Source organism: Lottia gigantea (genome assembly GCF_000327385.1).
Source record: "Lottia gigantea unplaced genomic scaffold LOTGIsca_1, whole genome shotgun sequence".
Taxonomy (NCBI): Eukaryota; Metazoa; Mollusca; class Gastropoda; family Lottiidae; genus Lottia; species Lottia gigantea.
The window spans coordinates 7,071,466-7,095,266 of NW_008706746.1; the positions used below are offsets into that span (position 1 = coordinate 7,071,466).

General features: G+C 34.7%; 1 protein-coding gene across 1 annotated transcript; it reads left to right on the plus strand.

Moving 5' to 3' along the window:
* Positions 1-1,971: 1,971 nt before the first annotated feature.
* LOTGIDRAFT_208557 (hypothetical protein) lies at positions 1,972-11,662 on the plus strand (the record flags this gene model as incomplete). The annotated part of the gene is made up of 12 exons (XM_009045857.1): positions 1,972-2,022; positions 5,713-5,813; positions 6,096-6,241; positions 6,663-6,718; positions 7,386-7,529; positions 8,169-8,327; positions 8,573-8,688; positions 8,982-9,082; positions 9,356-9,464; positions 10,023-10,160; positions 10,663-10,796; positions 11,527-11,662. The coding sequence occupies exons 1-12, from the start codon at positions 1,998-2,000 to the stop codon at positions 11,660-11,662; spliced, it is 1,365 nt and encodes a 454-aa protein (XP_009044105.1). The 5' UTR covers positions 1,972-1,997.
* Positions 11,663-23,801: the final 12,139 nt, after the last annotated feature.

Sequence of the window (23,801 nt, forward strand, 5' to 3'; positions counted from 1 at the left end):
AGCTCTTATTTTCATAAAACCATATTGTGAGTTGAGGTAGTGGTTCAGCAGGATAAAGTTTTAACTATTAGTTTGTAGGATGAGTTGAGTCAAAGTAAGCTATATTTTTAATCTGAAGAAATTAGCAAATGAATTTCATGTGAATAAAAGGCCCTGTTATTTATATTAATAAAACCTTAAAATAATTTCACACATACAAAACCTGTGTATTTGTGTTCAATGGATAAAGGAATAAGCCTGGCTATTTTGAGGAATTAATAAACCAAATATGTTTAGAATTGTTTAACTTTTTTGATGTTCAATGTCTATCTGATAAAAATACAGCTCTAAATTTTTGGGCTATATTTACTTTCTGTAGCGACCACCGAAGGAAATTTAGCTTGAAAAATATTGAAACGATACTGAATGTGTAATATATAAATGTATATATTAAATGTAAAATGTATGTATATAATATATAATTCCTTGGACTCTTTTTTTTTAATTTAAAACTGCAGTTGAGTGGTGGCTTATGAATGGCTACAGTATGGCTACAGACCAAATTTATTTTATTTAGTGCAACAGTGGCAGTGCCAGTTGTGGTACAGGGGTGAGGGTAAAGGGGGATTGCCCCAGACAAATTGTTTGTCCCCACTAGTTGTACCCCCTCTTGATATCTAAGAAGTTTCAGATATGATTTTAGCACCTTTTTACCCCAAAACCCAGTTCTATTTTTTTCAAAATATATTTTTTGGGAGAAACCTATAGACCCTTAATGGAAGGCTTGGGTCCATCGAGAATCTCAACCCTGAAAGTTTTCCCCCCATTAAGTCATTCTGTGCCCTATTTGCACCCCCACTTCCACAAGGCTGGCGCTGCCACTGTAAATTCAAAACCATGGTAACACATTCAGAAAATATATAGAAAGCCTTATGTGTGTGCATTAGGGACAGGTGGAGCTTCAAAGCACCATAATATATTTTCTTGACCAACATATTGTAATATATTTTTAGCCATTGGTCAAAATTACTGTATGGAAGAGTGGTTAAGTAATGGCCGGTTAATACTCAGCTAAGCTACGCAGCGAAGCGCATTTTTTTTTCTTTGCTCAAAAGCATCAAAAGTCAGCTATGGAGCAAGTTCATTTTCAAGCTAGGCGAAGGAGTAGGATTTGGTCCTTCTTTTTCGCTTCGCTTTGGTATTTTCAACCAATCAGAGATAGATGAAACAAACTGGCCTTGACAGATTTGTCTTGACATTGCAAAACTAGGCGATGCGTAGCAAATTAAAGCTTCGCTTAGCTTCTTTTTCTTCATGTGGCTCTTTCGCTTAGCGGAGTATAAACTGGCCTTTAGCCTAAAGAAAATTAAAGAAACTGGCTTTGTATTGAAATAAGACCTATCTTATTGTAGGAAGCTAATATGATTAATGTAAAATAATAAAACTATTAATTTGTTTCTTTTTTTTATGCCAACATGGAATTGTGGAGGGCACTAACTAAAAATCTATTCATCCAATATTTGCTTAATTCTAACTTGAAAGAGATCTCATATATAGATGCACACCAACTTACTAAGTTTCATTTACATCTGAGGAATATTGATATCAGGCTTATGAAGTTCAGCAAGAAGAGATCATAAGATAAATGGACTATTTCAGTTTGTGCCCCTACTGTATGAAGATTGACAAGGAGAGATCTTCAGACAACTGACCTATTTCAAAAAGAATTTAGAAACTGACCTTTTTCAGTCTGTATAGGCTACATACTGAAGTTTGACAGGTAGAGATGTTCAGATAACTGATCTATTTCAGCCTGTATCCCTACTGCAGTTTGGCAAGTAGAGATGTTCAGATAACTGATCTATTTCAGCCTGTATCCCTACAAGAAGCGATCACATGACTATTTCAGCCTATGTTGGCTAGCTGGGTAGATCAAAGATACCGCTTAACATCTTTTTGCTGGCTTGGTATCGAAGTCATGTGATCATTATTTGGTCGTACAAATCTTAGGTATCCAGATGGCAGACTCAATAGTCGAAACATGTAAGTTTCTTTTTAATAATATTGCCGATCTTTGAATGAAATGATCAGAGTTTAACTGAGAGAAAAATACAATATTTTCTTATTCTCTTGTTTTCATCTGTCAAGGAATAAAAAAGATTGTTGTAGACGTAGTTATCATTATCATTCATTCCTACTACTCGTCTACTGACTAGGCTACACTAATATGTCGTAGCTCATTCGTGGATAATTATAAATTTTCCCATTATTTATAAGAATTGAAAGGGACAGTTGCGTTATTTTTAGTGATTGGCCAATCAAATAACTGGAACACTAAAATCATCTTTAAAGGGACAAGTTTGGCATTTTCAGGGGTTGATTTGAGTCTAGAATGTAAATAGTCTTCAGAAGTACGAGAAATGTACGAAAATCGCATAAATTCCTGTACCAAAAGAATTTTACTCACTATTCTATATATGTCTTTTCTATATATCACAGACTATCTTAAAATGACGAGTCGTCATTTTAACATTCAAACGCAGATAATCTTAATGGCATTCATTCGTGCGCCACCTGGTGTAAGTTGACGGCATAACTGATTTCCACTAGACAGCATTAATTTGTAATTTGGTTTTCCATTCGTCAAAGTTAAAATCTTTAAACTGCTTGGCAAAGTCGCAAACTAATTGCAAATCCATGAACTGGCTTTTTGCATGAATGGTGTTCCATAGCACACTCAGTCAAAAATTGGTGTTAGATGGTGATGAGAACATAGGTATTATTTTACGTATTTGGCGTCATTTGCTTCTTTGAATTGAACAGAAGATGGTGTTCAAGGACTGTTATACAAATTTATGTCAGAATGCATCCTTGAGGGTTGATGTTTGATGTTTCTATAAACAGATAATAGTACAACAGTAGACCACTCTCTGGAATATAGCCCAGAGTTAGATGATATCTGGTGTTTCTATAAACAGACAATAGTAAAACAGTGGTCTACCCTCTAGAATATAACCCAGAGTTAGGTCATATCTAATGTGTCGTATGTAACTGAAGTAAGCCTGTTATCTTATCTAATTATCTAATAGTTTTAATTACAAAACTGATACAAGTCTTCTGATCTTGTTCTAAATATACTTCTTATTTTTAAAGTGAAGGCCTCAAAAAATTCAAATCTGAATATTTTATTCAGTACTTATTGCTTATAACGACTTCTTGATGTGTTTTTGATTGGTAAACATAGATTATGACAGCTTTTCATGCTCTTTGGCTGAAATTCAACAGAACATGATTTCAAAGAGAACCTTGTCAGATCATGGATTGAAAGTGTAGTAACAGGAAACGAAACCTTCATTTCAACAGATTGTGTTACAGGGTTTAACTTAAGCGGTATCACATCACATCAGTTTGCAATTTGTATGACCCCTTTTGTAATTAAATATTTCCTTTGATTACCCAAAATGATAATTTATTGCAGCAATCTGTGAATAAAATTATATAATTGAATGTTAACTACTGGAACATTCTAAATTGCTATGGAAGAAATGCAAATCAAAATGTAAATTACAGTCAAAACTAAAATTAGGTGGGATGAATTGCTAATCCAATTTTCCAGGTAAATTGAATTCTGTTGTGTTAGCTCCAATTCTGTAGTGTCTTAGATCAAAAAGGAAATAGTTTGACTCAATAAACTGCATGAATTTACTATTATTATTACTATAATAGAATATTAAAACAAAACCTGAAACATGTTGTCATTTCAAATTAAAAACTTTCTTTATTATATATTAATGTAAATTTGATATAAAGACATAAAAGTCATGTTTTTCAATTTTAGTCAGTTTAAACAACTCAATCTGTTACATTTCATTGAAGATGAACTTCAGGTTTTAAACTTAGAAAACTTCAACAGTTAAAGGAACAGGTTGGCCATTTTCGGGGGTTGATTTGGATCTTGAAAATATGTAAATAGTCTTCAGAAGTACTAGAAATACACTGAGCTGTGAACATTACTGATTAGCTTAGCTAAAAAAAAAATCCAGTCTCTGAGACTAAAGTACAATTAGTGACGAAGATGACTAAGCTGTCCCTTTAAAGAGGAGTTCAATAAATTTGTATAGTGAAACCTCTTTAACGTTTAACCTCTTTAACTGTCAACTACTTACTGACTAATATGATACTTGACATATCAAGTGAACTTTACTCTGTGATGTTTCAATGATTAAAATTATACCTTCATTTACAGTTGATTACAGTGTAATTATTACACAACTAGTCTACATCAACCCTGTTTAATATGTATTGGGGGAACTTGTAATCTAAGAAAATAAAAAAAGTAAATGTTGTTTCTAGTAAGCTTGTTTTTGAAATATAAGGTAAAATGCTGTATCTAGCCATCTAGCCCGTGAAATAAAAAGTAAATGTTGCATTAGCTAGTGGCGTTTACTATAAAGGTCTATGCGAAGCCATCGACCTTAATGAATAAGAGGCTTGTTAGGCTTCTTTCCAATGATTATCCATAACCATTTACTGCTAGGTTGCCTGGATTTATGAGTAATGATAACTTACTCAAGGTCATCAGACTTTCACTCATTGTAACTTACAAACACCATTTGTTCGACCTGACCAAGCATATAACATCAGGTCTCTAACCGACTGTGCTATAGAACCTCAAGTTATAAGATATATTGTTCAACAAAATAGATGACTTCAATAGACTCTCAAAGAATTGCTACCTTAAAGGCATATAATCTCCTAGAATGAACATAATTCATGGCAACATAGCATTCCTTTAAAACTGTCTATAAAATGGCTGAATAATGGATGCTCCCTCGACTCTACATAGCGATAGTCTTGACCTTGACACGTGTTTTATCTTTTTCATTGGAAAAATAGAAATATTCATTCCAAATTAAGATCAAGATTATAATTAAATTACCCGTTAATAAATGAATAAATTAATAATTAATCTTGATATAATGATGATTTTAAAGATAGAAGCAGTATTTCAGTCAACCTTGACAAATATTATATATTAATCTATAATATTGAATATTGAAATGATAGGTTGGTAACTAGAAACCAACCTTGTGTTCAATGAGCAAAATTTCTGCCCGCAATTGAATGAGATGGTGTGCAGAACAAGTCTTTGTGTAGCATTGCAAAACTAAGTCAAAAGGATAAATACTTTAATGAACACGCTTTTATAAACTTGTGAATATATGAATAAAATCAGGAAAATGCAAAATTATGTGTCTCAATTGGTTGAGAAATATAAAGAAAAGAAAGAGAAATTAAAAAGCACTGTAAATGTGATATTAGATGTCAAGGAAGGTAATTTAAGCTAGTATGTATCTGTCTACAGGCAAGATATTCTTAATCTGTCAGCAACTGGATTTTCAACTTCTGATAAAATAAGAGAGGCCAATGCCTAAAAATATAAAATTTATATTGCTCATGATTACTTTCAAGATAAGATCTTGTCTTTGACGAAAATCTGTTTGTTTCTTGTTTAATTCAGGTGGTTATAATGACTCTTGTCATTTGATTTTCTACAAATAGATATATTAAAACAGAACCTGAAACATGTTTTTACTTCAGGTTCTATTATAATATTTCTATTTCTACAATTGATGTGCTATATGCAATATTTTGTCATTGTTTACCTAATTTCTCAATAAAGTATTATTTTTGGTCATAATATTAAACATCTGTTAAAACTCTAATTTTCAGGTGGGTTCCGATTCCTGGTATTGTTTTTCAACTGTATGTTGACGTTTGGGTCGTATTTCTGTTTTGATATGCCCAGCGTTTTACAAGATACATTCACAGAGGTAAGAAAATCAGAAAAACATAAAGAAACATCATTAGCTATATATGTGGACTCTCTAAGGTAGAGGGTAGATGCTAATTTGACTAAATGAAGATGGACACGTGGTGAACGGGGAGACATTGTTTTTATTTGCCTGTTTCCAATTTGTGTGATACCTGAGTCATCAGAAGCAGAAGGCGACAATCGAATCCAAGAAATTTTTTGACATTGAGTCTGTAAAATTTTGATTGAAGACTATCCTGATGCCTGAAGATGTTCAAATTGTGGTTGTTTTTTTTTTTAGGTAAATAATTGCACAAACAATGGAACAAAGACAGATGTGTCTGGTTTCTATGGTAACTCTAGTAATGTAACATGTAACAACTGTACTGATTGTCTAGGAATGTCTGAAGACAACTACAATCTTCTTTATGCTATTTATGCCTGGACGTAAGTGACTTTGAATAATTATAGCTAAGCTACAATTGATGTCCGACAGAGGATATTGATCCAGTCATTTGAGTGGCCCTGCTTAATATGCCCTGCCCTTGTCCAATTACATGTATTGATATCATCTTAGGGAGTCTGTCTAACTTGAACACAATGATGTCCATGTTTTAGGATAAAACTTCCATGTATAGAAAAAGAACCATGAACTACGAACTGCACACATTAACAATCCTTGCAGTTAAAGATCGAAAAAAGATGTCACTGTCCTGGTAAAATTTACCTCATTTCAGACTGCATGGCATCCATCATCTTCGTTGATTTTCAAAGAAGTGTAGATATGCAGAATTTAAAGCACCATTTCCTCAGATGTTACTGACTGTTGTGAATATTATTTATATCTGAATATTTCAATATTTTCCAGGAATGCAATAGTTGTTATTGGTGCTGGATTTTTGATTGATAAACTTGGCAACCGAGGTAAGACTGGATCTGACGAAACGATCATTTTCTGCTCTGTTCTGCATCAAAAGATATAGTAGAATTGACGCACATTCCCATTGAGTAAAGGTCAAGGTTTGAGCCACTACCTTTCAGTACCCCCTGTCACTCCCTGTTTATGCTTTAGATTGGATGCACTGACATGAAGAAAAAAGGATCTAGTTTTTTGGATAGGACTGAAAAAAATATTGAATGAATTCAAATCTGAATACAGTGGTCTCATCATCTATTTGACATCCCTCATCTTTCTATTGAACTCATCCACACATGCATACTGTCTATCAAATATGAGACTATGTGTATAATAGGAAGAGCTCATTTGTAAAATTAGGGGTGTTTATTGTTGCTTGTCAAATTACAACCAGCCTCAACTGCAGTGTACTTTAAAAATCCCTCACAAGTAAAGGCGGGATTAGACAAGGCACAGTGTACTGTGCGGGATTATTGATACAGTAGAAAATAGAAGAAACAAATCGTGTCCACACCGTGTCAGGACCTCTACTTCGTGTGTTCACTTCTTCTATCTTCAACTGTATCGATTCTTATGCACCGGACACCATACATTGTCTATTCGTCGCTTTGGAGTTGGTATAAAAAGCCCAGCTTGTTCTACAGACAAAACTTAATCATGTCATCATTTTTTCAGTTGGTGTTTTTCTGTTTTCGTTCCTGTGTGTGATTGGATCATCAACGTTTGCGGCTGGTGTAATGTTTAAAGGGACATCAGCAATGTTACCATTGATGTTAATTGGTCGTCTTGTTTTTGGATCTGGCAATGGATCTTTAACTAGTAAGTCGGAAATTTATATGTTCATCATTTCAATATCCATTTTTATTAACTTGAACTCATCTCATGCTGCCAACAAGTGTTTCGGATAGTTTATCCATATCAAGACAACTAGTTTTTTAACCGGGTAACCGCCAGTTAAAAAACTAGTTGTCCTGATAATTGTTAACAATACTTTGTTTTATATGAAGCTATCAGCATTCCTTATACAGTTACAGTTGATTTTAGTCTTGAATATATGTAAATAGTCTTCAGAAGTACCAGAAATGTACGACTATCGCATGATTCCTTCAAAAACTACTAATTTTACCCACAATTTCTATATAAGTCTTTTCTATATCACAGAGTATATTAGACGAGTCGTTATTTTAACATTGAAAGGCGGATAATTCTGGACACACATGGAGTTGACGCCTAAAATTTGGGTGGTATTACTGATTTGCTTAGCAAGAAAATTCCTGTTTCTGAGATAAAAGTATGATTGGTCAAAAAAAATTGTCCCTTTAAGATGACAGACTCATGGGTAAAGAGAGGTGACCATTATATTCACAATTATATGGTACAAAGTCTAGGAATCCTTTTTTAAAAACCTTTGATTCTCGTTTCATTTCTGTTCTAAAAGTTAACCATGTTTGATTTCAGTTGTACAGAATAGAATAACAGCTTATTGGTTTCGTAATAAAGAGCTAGCCATGGCATTTGGTATTACTCTCGCCTTCTCTAGATTGGGCAGCGTTCTCAATTTCTTTGTATCAGCTAACTTTGCTCAGGAGTATGGTTTAAAATGGACACTCTGGGGTGGTGAGTGAATGTGTTTAGTTTTTTATGCTTAACAATTTGAACCTTGTTCTAAAATCCACATAGTTGATTCACTGTGTGACAAAGCCGTTTATGAAAATTGTTTTAAAAAAGTAGACAATTTAAGGGTGCAGGCACACGAACAGTCTTGGTTGCCATTTTTTGTTGTCAACTTCAATCTTGAGTAAAATCTCACGTGTGCTGGCTCTTCCACGACAAGATTTTGACAATTTTGATTTTGATTTTAGGAGCATTTTTATGTGGTCTGGGATTTGTCTCTGCTATTATAGTTAGCTCCCTTGATAAATGGGGAGCCAAACAGATGGGTGATGAAGAGTCCATGAAATCAAACTCAAAGAAACTGGTAAGTAAAGAAACTTTATGTATTTTACATATTTCAAGGTTAAATTGAAATTGATCAAAATTACACTATTTCTATTCTTCTTAGTTTTCTGGTAATTTTTGTCTCCGTTGTAATCTAACAAGTTTTCTACCATAGTCCAGTTCCGAGGACATTATTTTCAACCAACCAAATTGGCTCAGACAAAAAAAACAGGCCTAGAATACTGTCCTGGAAAAATACTGGTCACCATCCAAACAATGGCATATTAGTAGGATGTAAAACTCCATTTGATTTTTTTTTTTTTTTTTTTGTAGAAATTTACAGATATTCGTTATTTTTCTCTACAATTCTGGTTATTAATACTGGCTATTATGTTTTTCTATAATGGAGTCTTTCCTTTTGTTGCTGATGCCAGGTAAGATCCAATTTTATGTTGAAAGACGGTTACTTTTGGATTTAAATGGATAGTAAAGAGGTTTTTAATCTTTTTATGTGTATCAGAGACACAGAAAACATCAATTCGCACAATTCCAACCATTTAGAATACTTTGGGTTTTTCATCCAACTAAAACTAAGTGTTTTATGACTCTTTAATTATTAACAATTTTGGCAATAGTGATGTCATAAACTGCCTAGTTATAATGGAATTGGCTTTGAAAAAGTTTAATTTTATTCTGTTGTATTTCAGTAAATTTATTAAAGATAAATACAACTTATCTAAAACAACGTCTGCTTACCTGGCTGGAGCTGTTTATGATGTTTCTATGATTGTCTCCCCTTTCCTCGGTGGACTGATTGTAAGTTTATAGCCTTCTTCATCCCAAGCTATTATTTAATAAGGTTCTCTCCCTTACTTACAGTAATTTCAAGAGAAAAATAATCAAATAAATTTCACTGTATTGCCCACCCCTTCTATATGGGGCTCTCTTTTGGGTCAAAATCTTAACATTATAATTGCACATATATTGAATCTATTATAAATTTTTCTATTTGATGGAGAATCAGACACCAGAATTTACATACTAATACTAAACTAATATTCTTTAGATTTCCAGTTTACCTTAGGTATACATGTGTACAGGTCAGGAAAAAATATCTGGAGATTGGGTGAAAAGTTGGGAGATTTTTTCAAAGCGCGTAAATTTTTGAAATTTCAGCTCCAAATTGCTCTTTTTATTGTTTTTTTTATCTTATTTTATATAAGTCTTCAGCTATGTATATGTAAATTAATAATTTAGCCTATATGCCTTTATGACACAGCAAAAATGAACCCAAGGGCCTAGCAATTCAGAACATGATATTTTGGGTTTATTTTTTTTAAATTCTGTAATGATGTTCTATATACTATAATCCAGGATATAATTGGTAAAAGAGGAATATTAGCTATGTTGTGTGCTATTTTAACCATTCCTGTATTTGGTATTCTGGCTTTTACAACCGTCTATCCTCTGGTTGCCACTTTATGGCTGGGTATTACATACAGTTTTGCTGCAGTAAGTATTACAGTTCTGCACATTTCCTATTGTTGATGTGTTGCTCTATTGATAAGTGATGAACAAGTTCTGTCTTATTCAATTCTGGCAATTCGTTCCAATAGAAGGGTACAAACATTCAAAAATTTCTTTCTCTCCATTTTGAATCCTGTCTACAGCTACTACTTTCCCAGCACACATGGTACGCTGTTTGAATTCTGTTCCGGCTTGTTTTATTGAACATCTGCTTAATTTGATGAAGCCCTGACATGCAGAATTCACCAATTGAGCACCCTCTTAGGTGCTTCATTGACAAAGGTGAAGGTCCTTGATCTCCTTGATTGGAGATTGCTTACTCTTTTGCTTATATGCTTGATTCAATGCAAACTCATTTGAAGACGATTAGTATTTTTTAGAAGATAATATTCCAATTAACGTGCAAATAATTAGTAAAAATTCGATTCACTAACGAATAAGGTACGAGGACAGTAGAGGATGTCAAATTCTTTTTTTTCCATTACAGGCTAGTTTGTGGCCATCCATCCCTCTGGTTGTAAGTCAAGCTACCTTAGGGACGGCCATGGGGGTCACGACCTCTGTTCAGATGATAGGTATTGGTATATCTAATCTTGTAGTCGGAGTAGTCCTCGGAAAAAAGTAAGTTTTATTCTTTAAGTCACTGTTTCAAATAATATATTTGTGAAATCATTCATTTTTGTGGGTACTAATTTTTCTGCTGGATATGAGTGTGCCTTAAAAGAGTGTTCCTTAATGAATATGTGTCTCGATCACTGTGCCGAGAAAAATTGTGCCTAAACGGATATGTGCCTAAATCACTATGTGCCGAAATAACTGTGCCTAAATTAACATATTGCTTAAATCCAGAAAATCATCGTCTAGATGACTCACGAGAATTATGTCTATATAAATAATAATGATCTCACTGTATACAAGTTATAATATAATAATTAAAGATGGGTTCCCTTATTTTCAATTATGAAAATGAAAATGCAAATATTTATATAAGTAGAAAGTAGAGGTGTCTTAAATGTCCATAATTAATTAGAAGAGAATTACCAGCAGAATTCCAATGAGTGACCGATCAAGAAAGGTCAAAAAGTATTTTTTTGTTCATCCAGACTGTACATACATTGACATTTATGATTGGTTAAAACTTGGTTAATTATATGCAATAAGAACATAATGATATGATTAAGAATACATGATAATTCATTAGAAACATCAATTAATCGAATAGTTTGCTTAATTTGACGCTAAAAAATAAGGAAACCCATCTTTAACAACATGGTTTTTTGAGGCCCTGCCCACTTCTTAACCACTAAAATAAACATTTCTATTAGATCATATAACTTGTTCTGTCTTTCAGTTTAACAGTAGATGAAACATTACTACGATGGAAATATGTCATGATATTTTTATTAGCTAATTCCTTGGCCTGTGTTGCTGTGACTGTAGTCTTAAATATTGTTGATAAAAAAAGGGTAAGAAGAATATTAAGTTGAAATTAAAAGGATATATTAATATCATTTATTACAGGCCAGTGCAACCGTTCTGCAACGGCAGGCCACATTTGGGAAATGCGAGTAGGCCGTATGCCACGTAACCAACCATCAATGAATCATGGGATTAACAATGAGAAACATTAAATTTTTTCAATAACGTATTTCAATGTGCATTGTAAACTATAGACATATTTGACGTAAAATCACTGTTTCACGCGCGGTCAGACCTTGTTAACGATTTGATTGGTTAGATTCATTTTGACGTCATACAACAGTGAGGATATAACGGGTTTCGATCAGAATAGGCAGCGATAATCTGCGGGCCACACCGACAGAGAAAACGAAGCAGTTGGCCTGCAGGCCGTAGGTTGCAAAAGCCTGATTTATTATAATTTTGTGTTCTCCTGCTACTTATTTCTCTTGACCTACAGGAGTAAAGACAATTTTGGGCTAAAGCATTGCTGTGCTCAAATTCGGTGAAGATACTGGGCTTGCCCTCATAGCTTGATACAAGTCAGCAAAACTGACATTATTTTCTGTATTCCAGAATGAATGTTGTTTATCTTCAGGGTGGTATATTGAATCTAAGTCGTAAACAGAAACAAGAGCTATTAGATGTAGGTGAGAATATCAACGACGATAGGATGGAGAGGGATTATGATTCTGATTCTGAAACTCGACCCATTTTACATCAACGCCATCCTCGTAGTGTCATCAATTAACAACAAGAGGACCTGACAATGCTGACGAAGTTCTGCCCAAGTGACTCAAAACTAATCCTTTTGTCTCAACCCACCAGTGTCAACTTTTTGATAAACCCTGATTTTCTTTGGTTCTTAATGGTTGAACCAAAGTAAAATGATCATCATTATTATCATTGGTAACAGGACTTGTTTATTCCAAGTCGACTGATTGCAAGGTTCTGACTGGTGACATAAATCATTACAAACACATCGTACGTATATCACACTATGGCCAATGTTGTTTTTTTGGTCAGTCCATCTCAACCTTGAACCAAGTCCATAGTATCATCTGATATAATCTAATAGAAACCCAATCTTTATTATGCCATGGCCATCATCAGAAACATTAGAAACAGAACCTGTTTTCACTATGGCTAGTAAACAGTGCCCAATATTGACTCTGAACCCAGCCCATGTCATCATAAACCAATTGGAAACAGGACATATTCTCACCATGGCCACAGACCACTACCACCACATTATCATCAACATAATCAGTGGAAACACAGCTTATTTGTATTACACCATTGCCTATGTTTTTGAGGTTCTGTCCCGTATTTACTCTAAATTCAACTGTCACCATAAACACAATCTCCGCCACTGTCCATATTGCTTTGTTTAATGGACTTATGGGACTATAGAGAGATTCTATCATACAGTTATGACACCTAGTATGTCCATTTATGAACAAAGACTCATGCAAAGAAGTTTTACAAATTTTTTGGTCAGCCTAAACGGTAGTAAAATATTAAAATATATATAAAAATGTATGTATATGTGAAGGAACAATTTATCTCACCGAAAATACTTAAACAATCGTGTATAGTATTAATATGGTATATTTATGTTCAAATGTAAAAAACAACGAATAGCATGAAAGTAATCAAAAAACAACTGTATATAAATAAATTATTGCATATATGATTAAGTACAATATATATTCGATAAGATATGTTATGATAACTTATTGTAGATTTCTGGTCCCATTAGAAACACAAACAGTCCATTATATCTTATGTAATATAAGTAGTTAAAAAAACAAAATAAACCTGCATTGTGTTGTTTAAATTAAGAATTATTTTACCCAAAAAAAGTGAACTCGGTGGCGGCGCCAGCCCAAAAAAACCTCTGATTATTGTCCTAGCCAAACTAACATCTTTTTTCCAAGACACTGACAGCCCCTCCGACCCGATTCACATAGAAGAAAACTGGTTGTAAAATCCGAAGGTTAACTCTGAATCGCATTTTGGACCTGCAGGTTAGAGAACAACTGTGTAAATCACTGAACAATCGCGGACCCCATGTAATTTTTATTGGAAATTGCCGTTTCCATTTTCCGTCCGTCTATAATTGCTCGTAAACACTTTACAAGACACAGTTCTTGACGGATTTTGGTGTGAGTGTTCGTAATCACCCAAGGATGAACCCTTTTGAAAATCAGATAAATCGAAAAATATTTAGTACAAGTTATTGCCCTTGTTCTTGAAAACATGTTCAATTTTTTATTGATTCTTGCCGGATTTTGACAAAACTGGGTTTTATTATTCAGTACCGAGCTGAAGATTGAATATTTGCCTTCTAGAGTTTTCACGAGCTAAAAATTGAACACGTTTTCAAGAACAAGTGCAATAACTCATACTCAATATTATTCAGTATCGCCCCAAAGAGTTCAAATCAAGTGTATGACTGAAGGTCCCCCTGTTATATGAAATGTAGCCTAAGGATTATCATTGTTATTTTTTGTCATGTATTTCAGAAGAGTGTTGCGGAGGATTCAGCTCATATTGATTCTGTTATCAATTGTTATATTGGTGTATATTTTAAACTCTGAATGTAACAACTACTGTAGTGATTGACAGAGATATCAACTGAAATCAAGATTGACACACGAAGAAGTAGACCACGTGGTATTCATAAAGGTTCATAAAGCAGCTAGTACGACAATGTTGAATATTATGTTACGATTTGCAATGAAACGTAACCTGAGCATTATGTTGCCGAAAAAGGGACACGTCATCAGTCAGACGGGAACAGTAACGAGCAAAAATATTCTTCCATCTAAAACTGGTAAATATGATATATTGTGTAATCACGTGATCTACGACAGAAGCGCCATTTCGTAATATTTCCCGCCTGATACTAAATATGTGACATTTTACGGGGACCGTTCGATCAATTTCTGTCGGCTTTTTTCTACTACCGTGACGTGTTTTCAAACACTATCTTAAAAAACATACCAGGCGACTCACCTGTATCAACGTATCTACAAAATCCCGCAAAGTATGAAACAGGCGAGATATCCTTCACCAACAACCGTATGAGCATTGATTTAGGACTGAAATTCAACAGTCTGTCAAACGTCACGACTATAAATGAATTTATGAAAAATATTTCTCACGATTTTGATTTAGTACTAATTGTCGAATATTTTGACGAATCCGTAGTATTATTAAAAAGAACATTTAATTGGAATTTGGAAGATGTGTTATACATTCAGAGCAATAAATTTTCAAAATATGAGAATAAATTCAATCTTACAGAGTTAAATCGTGAGAGCTTTCGCCAGTGGGCAAAGGCCGACAACTCACTATATCAATATTTTTATGACGTATTCTGGATCAAGATTCGTAACCAAGGAAGTGATTTTTTTCATGAAGTAAGAACGTTTCGTAACCTTGGGAAATCTTTGAATGATTTTTGTGCCTTAAAATACCAACAAAAGACGTTAATTTTAAGAGCAATATCCTGGAGTCCAAATATAAGAGTTGAGAGACGGATGTGTAATTTTATGGTTAAATTTGAATCGAAGTTTATGGTCGATGTTCGGAAATACTATCAGCGCCGTCGTTAGAGTGGGGTCCGTGGGAGCTGGGCAAACCCCACCCGGCGTCTTTTCTATGGGCAGCCCCCCCCCCCTCCCCTCCTTACTAATGTTCGTTAGTTCGTGGGTTGAACTAGCAGAATTCTAGTCCCGAATACTCCCGAAGTAGATACGAGTGGCATGTTCGATCTGAAAAAGAAAGTAATTCTCGTGCAGTAATAGTACCTTACATAGAAGACATGGAAGTAATTAGATAATAGTCAGGCCCGATCCACCCCCGAAACGCCGATTGTTGCCCTTAATAAAGATCAAATGGAAAATATAATAAAAATTTCTTTACTGAGTCTCAAGAGAAAGAAAAGCGACATTATCACATTATACTTTCTGAAAAGATGTCTTTGTTAAATTGACAGGGAGAGAAACCCATTTACAGCTCCTTGGAAGTGGCCACTCGTCTTTTTGTAACAGGGTAAAGTTCACAAAAGGTTAATTAATAACCAGGTGAGAATTATTGTTACTGGTAAACCTAGTCTACAACATACATACACCATAACAAGTCGAGATCATCACGACCTTCAGGATTTAGTTCTTCAGTTCTGCAAGTTTATGCTGTAAATTGCAGTTATTAAAACTATAGATTACTTTTTAAAATACTGAATAAATTCGTGTTATGTTTTTTTTTCACAAAAAGATACAATAGATTACCAGTTATATAGGCTACCGTTATAATCGAGACTACAGTAAAGCGCGTGAGCTCGTGCAGTACAATATATCTATCGTGTAAGATGATGCTCGTGCCATAACGGTATTTTTAGCAGAAGTAAACAAAATGAGTGGAGAGGAACCCGAATCTTCAAAGGTAATCTAAAATTTATATTTTCATAACGTTTTTCAGATATTTTCTGAAATTGAATTGCCAAGTTTGCCAGCTGTTTCAAGTAGGCCTACTAGGTTATATCTAATCTTTTGTTTTTAGCAGACGAACTTTTTCAAAGCTGTACTAATGAAACTGTGTGGTATATATACCGTTAGGTTACGGAAGATATTTTATTTATACAAGTATAGGATAAATTCTATAACTCATAATATATCCTTCAGAATGGATGGTTTAACTCCTAGGCACCTGACATTTCAACTTCCCTTCGGAAATAATATATATGCCCAATTGAATTTGATTCCTATATACCAATTGTCCATAGAATATACCACTTTGAATTTGACTACTCCAACATACATTTGTTAGTAGGCCTGCTTACCCTATTGAAATTGTCTACCCTGACACGTTTTCATGATGTATGCTGCCCAAAAAGGGCGAACAATACAATACATATATCTATCTATACCTCATCTTATTTGACCACGACATGCATTTTAAATATTCTGTATTCAACTATACTCGATTTTGTAGAATCTTGCATTATATTATCATTCATATGTGTATGTTCGATTCATATAACTACTGTATACAGTTCGGTACAGGTTATCCCCTATCTTAATGTTCGCTTGTAAAGTTCATGATAACCTGTACCCTCCTTGAAGAATCTAGAACTATATGTTTCACCTTTCTTGAAGGATATCTACATTGTTCTTGGCATCGTAATGTATCGTTCAGTCTACGATATGAATTATTTTATGTGTTTGACTCTCTGGGGCCAGATTCGCGAAATTCTACGCAAAGACACAGTTTCGCCATCCGTTTGATCAATGGTACCTTAATCTCAGAAACGAGATTTTTTCGAAGCTCCTCATCGAAATTTGAGCTTTCAAATCCAAGTGTCGAGAATAATCTGCATTTGAAAGTTAAAATGACGGCTCGTCTTTTCTGGAGACTTTACAATATACATGTACAGAAATTACATAATATATAGAAATAGAAAGTGACATTTCTAGTTAGAAGAATATTTAAATGGATTATGCGATTTTCGTACATTTCTAGTATACTTCTGAAGACTATGCATATATTCAAAACTCAAATCAACCCATGAGTCTGTCCCTACAAAGATGATTTTAGTGTTCTAGTTATTTGATTGGTCAACCGCTAAATATAGCTAATTGCTTTTTTTTCTTACAACTTGGAATCTTAGTTAATATTTGACAGAAAACTACTCCCACCCCACCCCTCACTAAACAAAATGTGACTAAATGACATAGCGTTATTGTTTACATATGTTGTCGGACATTAACCGAATCGCTAAGTGGTGTCAGGTGTTTCTTTATATTCATTCTTAATTCTTATATCCCATAACCAAAATATGTCTAAACGAAATGGCGATATCGTCTACAGGTGTCGTTGAATGATACCGCAATCGCAATAGTGTCAGGTGTTGCTTATTATAATGTTCGTTGATAAACTTATAAGCAAACCATTACGGTTATGTTTATATCGTCTTCACGATGTCAAACTATTGCAACTTCATCTTATGTCTTGACTGCATTAGTCCCCTTTCTAGTATCACGGATGTTTGGAAACGATGTAATTGCATGGGTTGGATTGTACGTTAGTCCTCGAAAGTAGGTCTGTAAACAACAATCCATAAGGTTTAATATCTTTCCGTCAAGAACTCTGACTGGCTGTATTCGCTAGCGTACAATCTGATCAAATGACCATATTCCGTGATACAAGAAAGGTGTCTATAACAGTCAAGGTATAGGAAGTAGTTCGTAAAAGCTTGACATTGTGAAGATGTGTCTATGTCAATTAAAAACCTAACCAAAAGATTAAATGTTTCTTTCGTTATTTTATGATTTTTAGTTCCATTGACCAAAATGTCTGTGGAATTGAAGTAACTGAGTCAGATAGATCATTAAAAGTAACATAGATTGAAATATATCGTGTATATGAATAGGGCCTATTGATTTTACAATCATTGTGAATGGGGATCTTTAAATATTCTTTTCATAAACACCTGCGAAAGTTTCATTATGTCTCCTCTGTATTTTGATTCTGTTATGATATATGGATTTAAAGGGATATTAAAGAGGTTTTCTAAACTTTTTATGTGTATCGGGGACACTGATTGCATTATTTTGCACTATTCCACTTTCCAATCAGACGTCTGTGAGTCCACTAATACTAAGCGGTAAGCAAAGGCCTTTATGTTGATGACAGTGGGAGGGATGAGGACAGTAGTGTGTTTGGGAGGGGGGGTGGTTATTGCCTGTGATAGGTATTATTGTAAAGCCCTCAAAGTGCATCTCATGCCATCTGAAATCCGTTGGCTTTTTGGGTGTGAGGGGTGGGGCTTGCAGCTAGACCCCTAACTTCAGATCACCTCTCACTCAAGCATATTCTAGATTCGACCTCGGGTGATAGTGCGCAGGTGGGAAAGATTGAATGTACCATCTCGACCTAAGTCCTGATAGCTGATCACCGTATCTGCTTATAAGAAACTGAGAAAGTTAATATTAATGACAAACGAACCTTTTTGTAATTATAATACAGATAGTTTTGGTTCTTTTAACTATATATTGTTATTGACTTTATGTCGCTAATTGATCTGTTGTTTTCTTAAATTGACATGTTATATTGATGACTGTTGAGTCTCTTTGATACACACTAATAGGTTACATAATACAACATCAGCTAGAACATAATATGTCATGTCAGCGTGGTTAATGACTTTACGTGGAAGATGGGAGTCCAAATACAGTAAGGACTTAATCTCGAAAGTATACTAAATGTTGTGCATGTAAGGGTGTTAGGGATACACCAAAAGTTGAAATTCTATAAAGAGTAGTTTAATGCCACTGTTCTGGCAAAATTTCCCTTATATAAAACGGATTGCATGGCATTTTCTATCTTCATTAGCCCAGTCAGGTGCAAAATTCAATTCCATTTCATTTTCGCCCGAAACCACCGACTCTTCTCTTGGTGAAGATTACAAAACCGAAACACGTCTTTGTGCTATGATTCCTTGGATAAATTATCGTGTAATGAAACAGCAAAATCACGACTTGTTTTGAAATACATTGTATGTTACATTTCACTCCTTAACGAGGTCATATGACATCTCGATCTGTAGCACGGTAAGAAAAGATAAGAAGAAACCAACAAGAACCTACCATACTCTTTATCTATATATTACGTCTATCTAATAACTCTTTGTTCAATACCGACTTACTTCTAACTGATGTTTGAGATCTTGCCAACTTTGTGAAGTTTTTACTTATCGCAGCCTTCTCTAAACATGATTTAAACCATAAAGATATTGCGTATTTGGCTAGACTCACTGTAAGGTATTAGGTACATGCTCGCTTTGTGAAAATAAACACATTATGAATAAATACAGCTATATGTAGATATACTCAAAGGAATTTTAAGATGTAGATAATAATGATGTATCTGCAGAAAATGGCTGTGTAAAAAATTGTTGATTGAATTTAGAAATTTTTGAAAAGACAACAAAAGTCCATGTTGATCCAGATAAAGGATTAGAAAGAGAGGAGGCTTGCATAGCCCAATGGGCCACCTCCTAATACGCCCCTGGAATCTCAAAGATATTCGAGACACAAAAATTGCTCTCGGTCCTTTTGCTAATTTTGTGTAAAACGACAGTGGATTTAAGTCACAATTTTCCGGAAAACACCTTAAGAGTCCAGTGACCCATTTCTGTCTGTAAAACCAAGTTTATTCTTCTATGATGTTGGCAACAGTACCTGATATTGAATGAGAATGACGTAACAACATCATATTAATAGTTGTTTCTCTCTATCTATGATTAGTTACTATAATTATCATAGTTGTTATCGAGCAATAGCATCAGCTTTCTTCAAAGTAGTCCGAGATACCCTCAAACTCTATATAGGCTTCGATAGATCTTCCAAGCGACATACACCCGAGTCATCTACCACGGTCTGTATATACATCTGTCTAGGGTTTCTCGGACTATCATGAAGGGTAACCACAGTTACTCAATGCAGTTAAACCAGTAGAAACGTATTACGGACCTTTAGCCTCCAGACTCCACAAATCAAGTCTGTCTTTCAAAAATGTTCTTCTTGAATTTTTAGCAGTTTGCCATACGTATCACTGTCATGCTTTATGAATTTCAGAATCAAATCACCCCAGCGACGTTTCTCCTTTCCACTAATCAGGAGGCCCGGAACGGCATCTGTCCCTGAACCGGAAGTGACAATTAAAGCTGTTACCGGGCAGTTATCAGTCTTCTATCTTGATAATGACCGTTCTGTTATCCTCTTATACTATAATTCGTTATTTATCAGTTTTCCCACTTCACATTATGATATAAGAGTAAACACTAGCCTATTATATTACTTATCTTTTTATTTTACAGGGTTTCAATTAAACGGGTGCTCTGTAGCTTTACGGAAACAGCCGAGTGCTGCCGAATGAGATTTTAATTGACATAAGTTTTCCTTATAAGGGATACTACCTCTTAGAATGGACATAAAATGTAAAGTTTAAAACTAAGTTAACACGTATATATATTCATCAGTTGGACTTACCAGGTGCCATGACTAATGAATAGAATCTCTATAAGACGATATCCATTAAATTAAAAAATTATTGCAACGTGCTTCTAAGCGTGTTTCAAAACTAATTAGTTCAACGAATTATTACTTAGTTTTATACATTTATTGTATGATAGAGGGATTCTGTTGTATAATTATGACATCAGGCAAGTTCACTGATGAACAAAGACTCGCTTACTTCACAATCTGCAATAACAGTAAACACTGTGGTATTATCTTGAAGATACAGCGTTTTAGCGTCTATTGACCCATCTTGACGACAAGTCCCTTTCCTGCGTTTTTTTCTCTTCTGTTCAGACACAGTTCTATCTTTATACAGTTCTGTGGTTCAAAGTTGCATAATGCTCATAGAATGTCGTATCGGACTATAAATTCATCCCTTCACCATCACTCTTTCCTTAATTCATTCTGCTGATGTGTCTCCTATGACAATTCGTGTACTAGATTTTAATATTCACGTGTAATCTAGCCTTGGTAATTAACCCTCTTTCACACCTGTATCAACTGAGCCAATTAACCCTTCACACGCTTGTATCATCTCCTTTAATTAACTTCATAGGTAATATATGCAAATTTGTGGATTGGTTGAATGATTTAGCTTGTGACCTCTAATTAAATACAGATTTGTCACCACGCATTAAAATTCCTTTACCTTTTGTTCTCATATTCCCGATCCTATATTATCTACACAAGGGTTGAGGAGTTTTGAATTCTTTTATAATGATGTTGAGGTGGCAGTTGCCTTGTGTTCGAGTCTCCCTACATATCAATATCAATTTGTGGAAGTCTTGACGAATTACTAATGCCCCCGCCTTTGTTTTCGGTTCTATGTCTGTTATATGTCAAACTCTATACAAGCAAACTACATGCATCCACATTTTAAACGGATTAGATGATCGTTAAAGTCATCATGCTTTAAATCACCCCATCCACTTATGAATGAATAGAAATATGTAATAGTTAGGCCTATATACGTACGAGTTGAAGAGACGATACATTAAAGGGATCGTTTCGCCATTTTCAGGGGTGATTTGGGTCTTTTCTATATATGACAGTCTCAAGAAAAGACGAGTCTTTAACTTTCAAACACACATGAATTTAAGGTCTCAAATTTCGACTGTAAGCTGTGAACTGTGAACACTAATACTGATTAGCTTATCTAACAGAATTCCCGTTTCTGAGACTTAGGTACATTTGTCCCTTTAAACTTAAATTGCTTCCGTGTTGAAATATGAAGTACTTGCGAAGAGGAAACTTTTTATTTAAAAAAAATGAAATAACTGAAATGTCTAGAATAACTGTGTTCCCATGGCTAAATGTTTGCAGAAAACGTTTACTCTTTGACTGACCGTTAATGACACCCCGCCATCCTCCGTCTCCCACAACCACACAGGACACTTCCGGTTATTCTACATGGCCCAGCTAATATTAGAAACGACGTTTGTCTGCCATTATTGAAATTTTGGGTATCGAGCAATAGATTAGTAGACATGTTTTAAAAACATGGTTCTCATTTGACAACTCTCGACAATTTCCGTAAATTATTGAATTGACAAACACGAGCAGAACAAACAATTTGCTTAGTCCAATCCAAGTTCCAACTCGATCTGCAGCCCTTGTTTCCGGGTGAGCTATCATGACAGGACCAAGCCTTCACATCAATATCCAGCATGTTTGAAGCTAAAAACAATGTACATTTAATTTACGAGTCATGGATTATCGTGTCTTTCATTAAATCATGCGATAAATTTAAACCATAGGCACTTGTTACACTCTATAATTAGCTGATTTACTTTTTGTCAAATTTTACGACTTTCAGATCCCGGTCGTGACCCCAGTGACCCAGGTTGATGGTCAAATCGATTATCGATAAATAAAAAGAGTATTGTTTTTCCAATTACAGCCTTGATTTTTATCCACGGGTTGTTTAGATAACTTAACTCATTGACCTGTCGCTTATTTCAACAGGGAGGCTTCCAGCAGGTAGTCATAAACTGGTTGATCTGGAATTGACAGTATTATGCTAGCTTGAAACTTGTTGACAGGGGTGTATCTAAAAAATACCTAAAAGGGGCCCGGGGAATTAGAGAGAGAGAGGGCACACCCTAAATACGCCACTGCGTTCACACTTGTCACATTCCGATACCCTTTATGCCAAGGCAACCGTAGCGCAACCCAAATCAAAATAAGGTAAAGAGAGGACTGACTGAAAATCCACACAAATCAAGTATGAAAACGTCGTTTCAAAATTGTTGCATTTGACTCATTTGTCTCCATCATGCTTCATACGCCTCTAACTTCAAAACCTGTAACCTTGGACATATAAGGTGTTAAAAATGCTCAATTTTGAAAGTAAATGATAGGTCACCTCAACAGGTCACGACCCTTGGGACAGCCATGGATCAAAGACCTAGAGTGTTGGGGGGATGGTCGGAAAGTTCAGGCATCCGGACGAAGTGTTAATCATGTCAGGTCAAATCATAAAAATGTCACAATTAACTCAGAACGTAATTTGATGAATGTAATTGCTGTGCAAGCTTCATCTCCTGTATGTTTTTTTGTTTTGTTTACAGGGCTTATGAATTCAAATACAGTTTAAGTCCAACTAAAAAAGGAAAACGCAGTGATGAATATTTTCATTTACGACAGACAATTACAGTTAGCTCACAAATATCTCTCTTTTTTAAGGCCGATAAATCTATTCTAATTGTAGAAACACACCTGTAGAATTGCTCTGCATGGTTTTCCATTTTTTAATTATTGTTTTCATTAGCTACATAGGATATAGGCAAGTTGAACGTAAAACTAAAATCATGCGGGTCGGTTCACGTTCCCTGCTGGTGGTTAATAATCCGATATCTTAAACCTGGACCAACCTACTGTTCTATCCAGTCTTCCCCTCATTTTGCTTAGGGATGAGCAATGCAATTAATTGAAATTTAAATTTTAATCTATTGTCTCTTTTCAGGGTGACCAAGACTCGAGTGATGACTCAGCAGAAAGTGATTGTCAAGGCCCTGCCATTCTAAAAGAGAAGAATATATTAAGGTTACTGTCAGATGCCTTGACCTTCAAATCACCG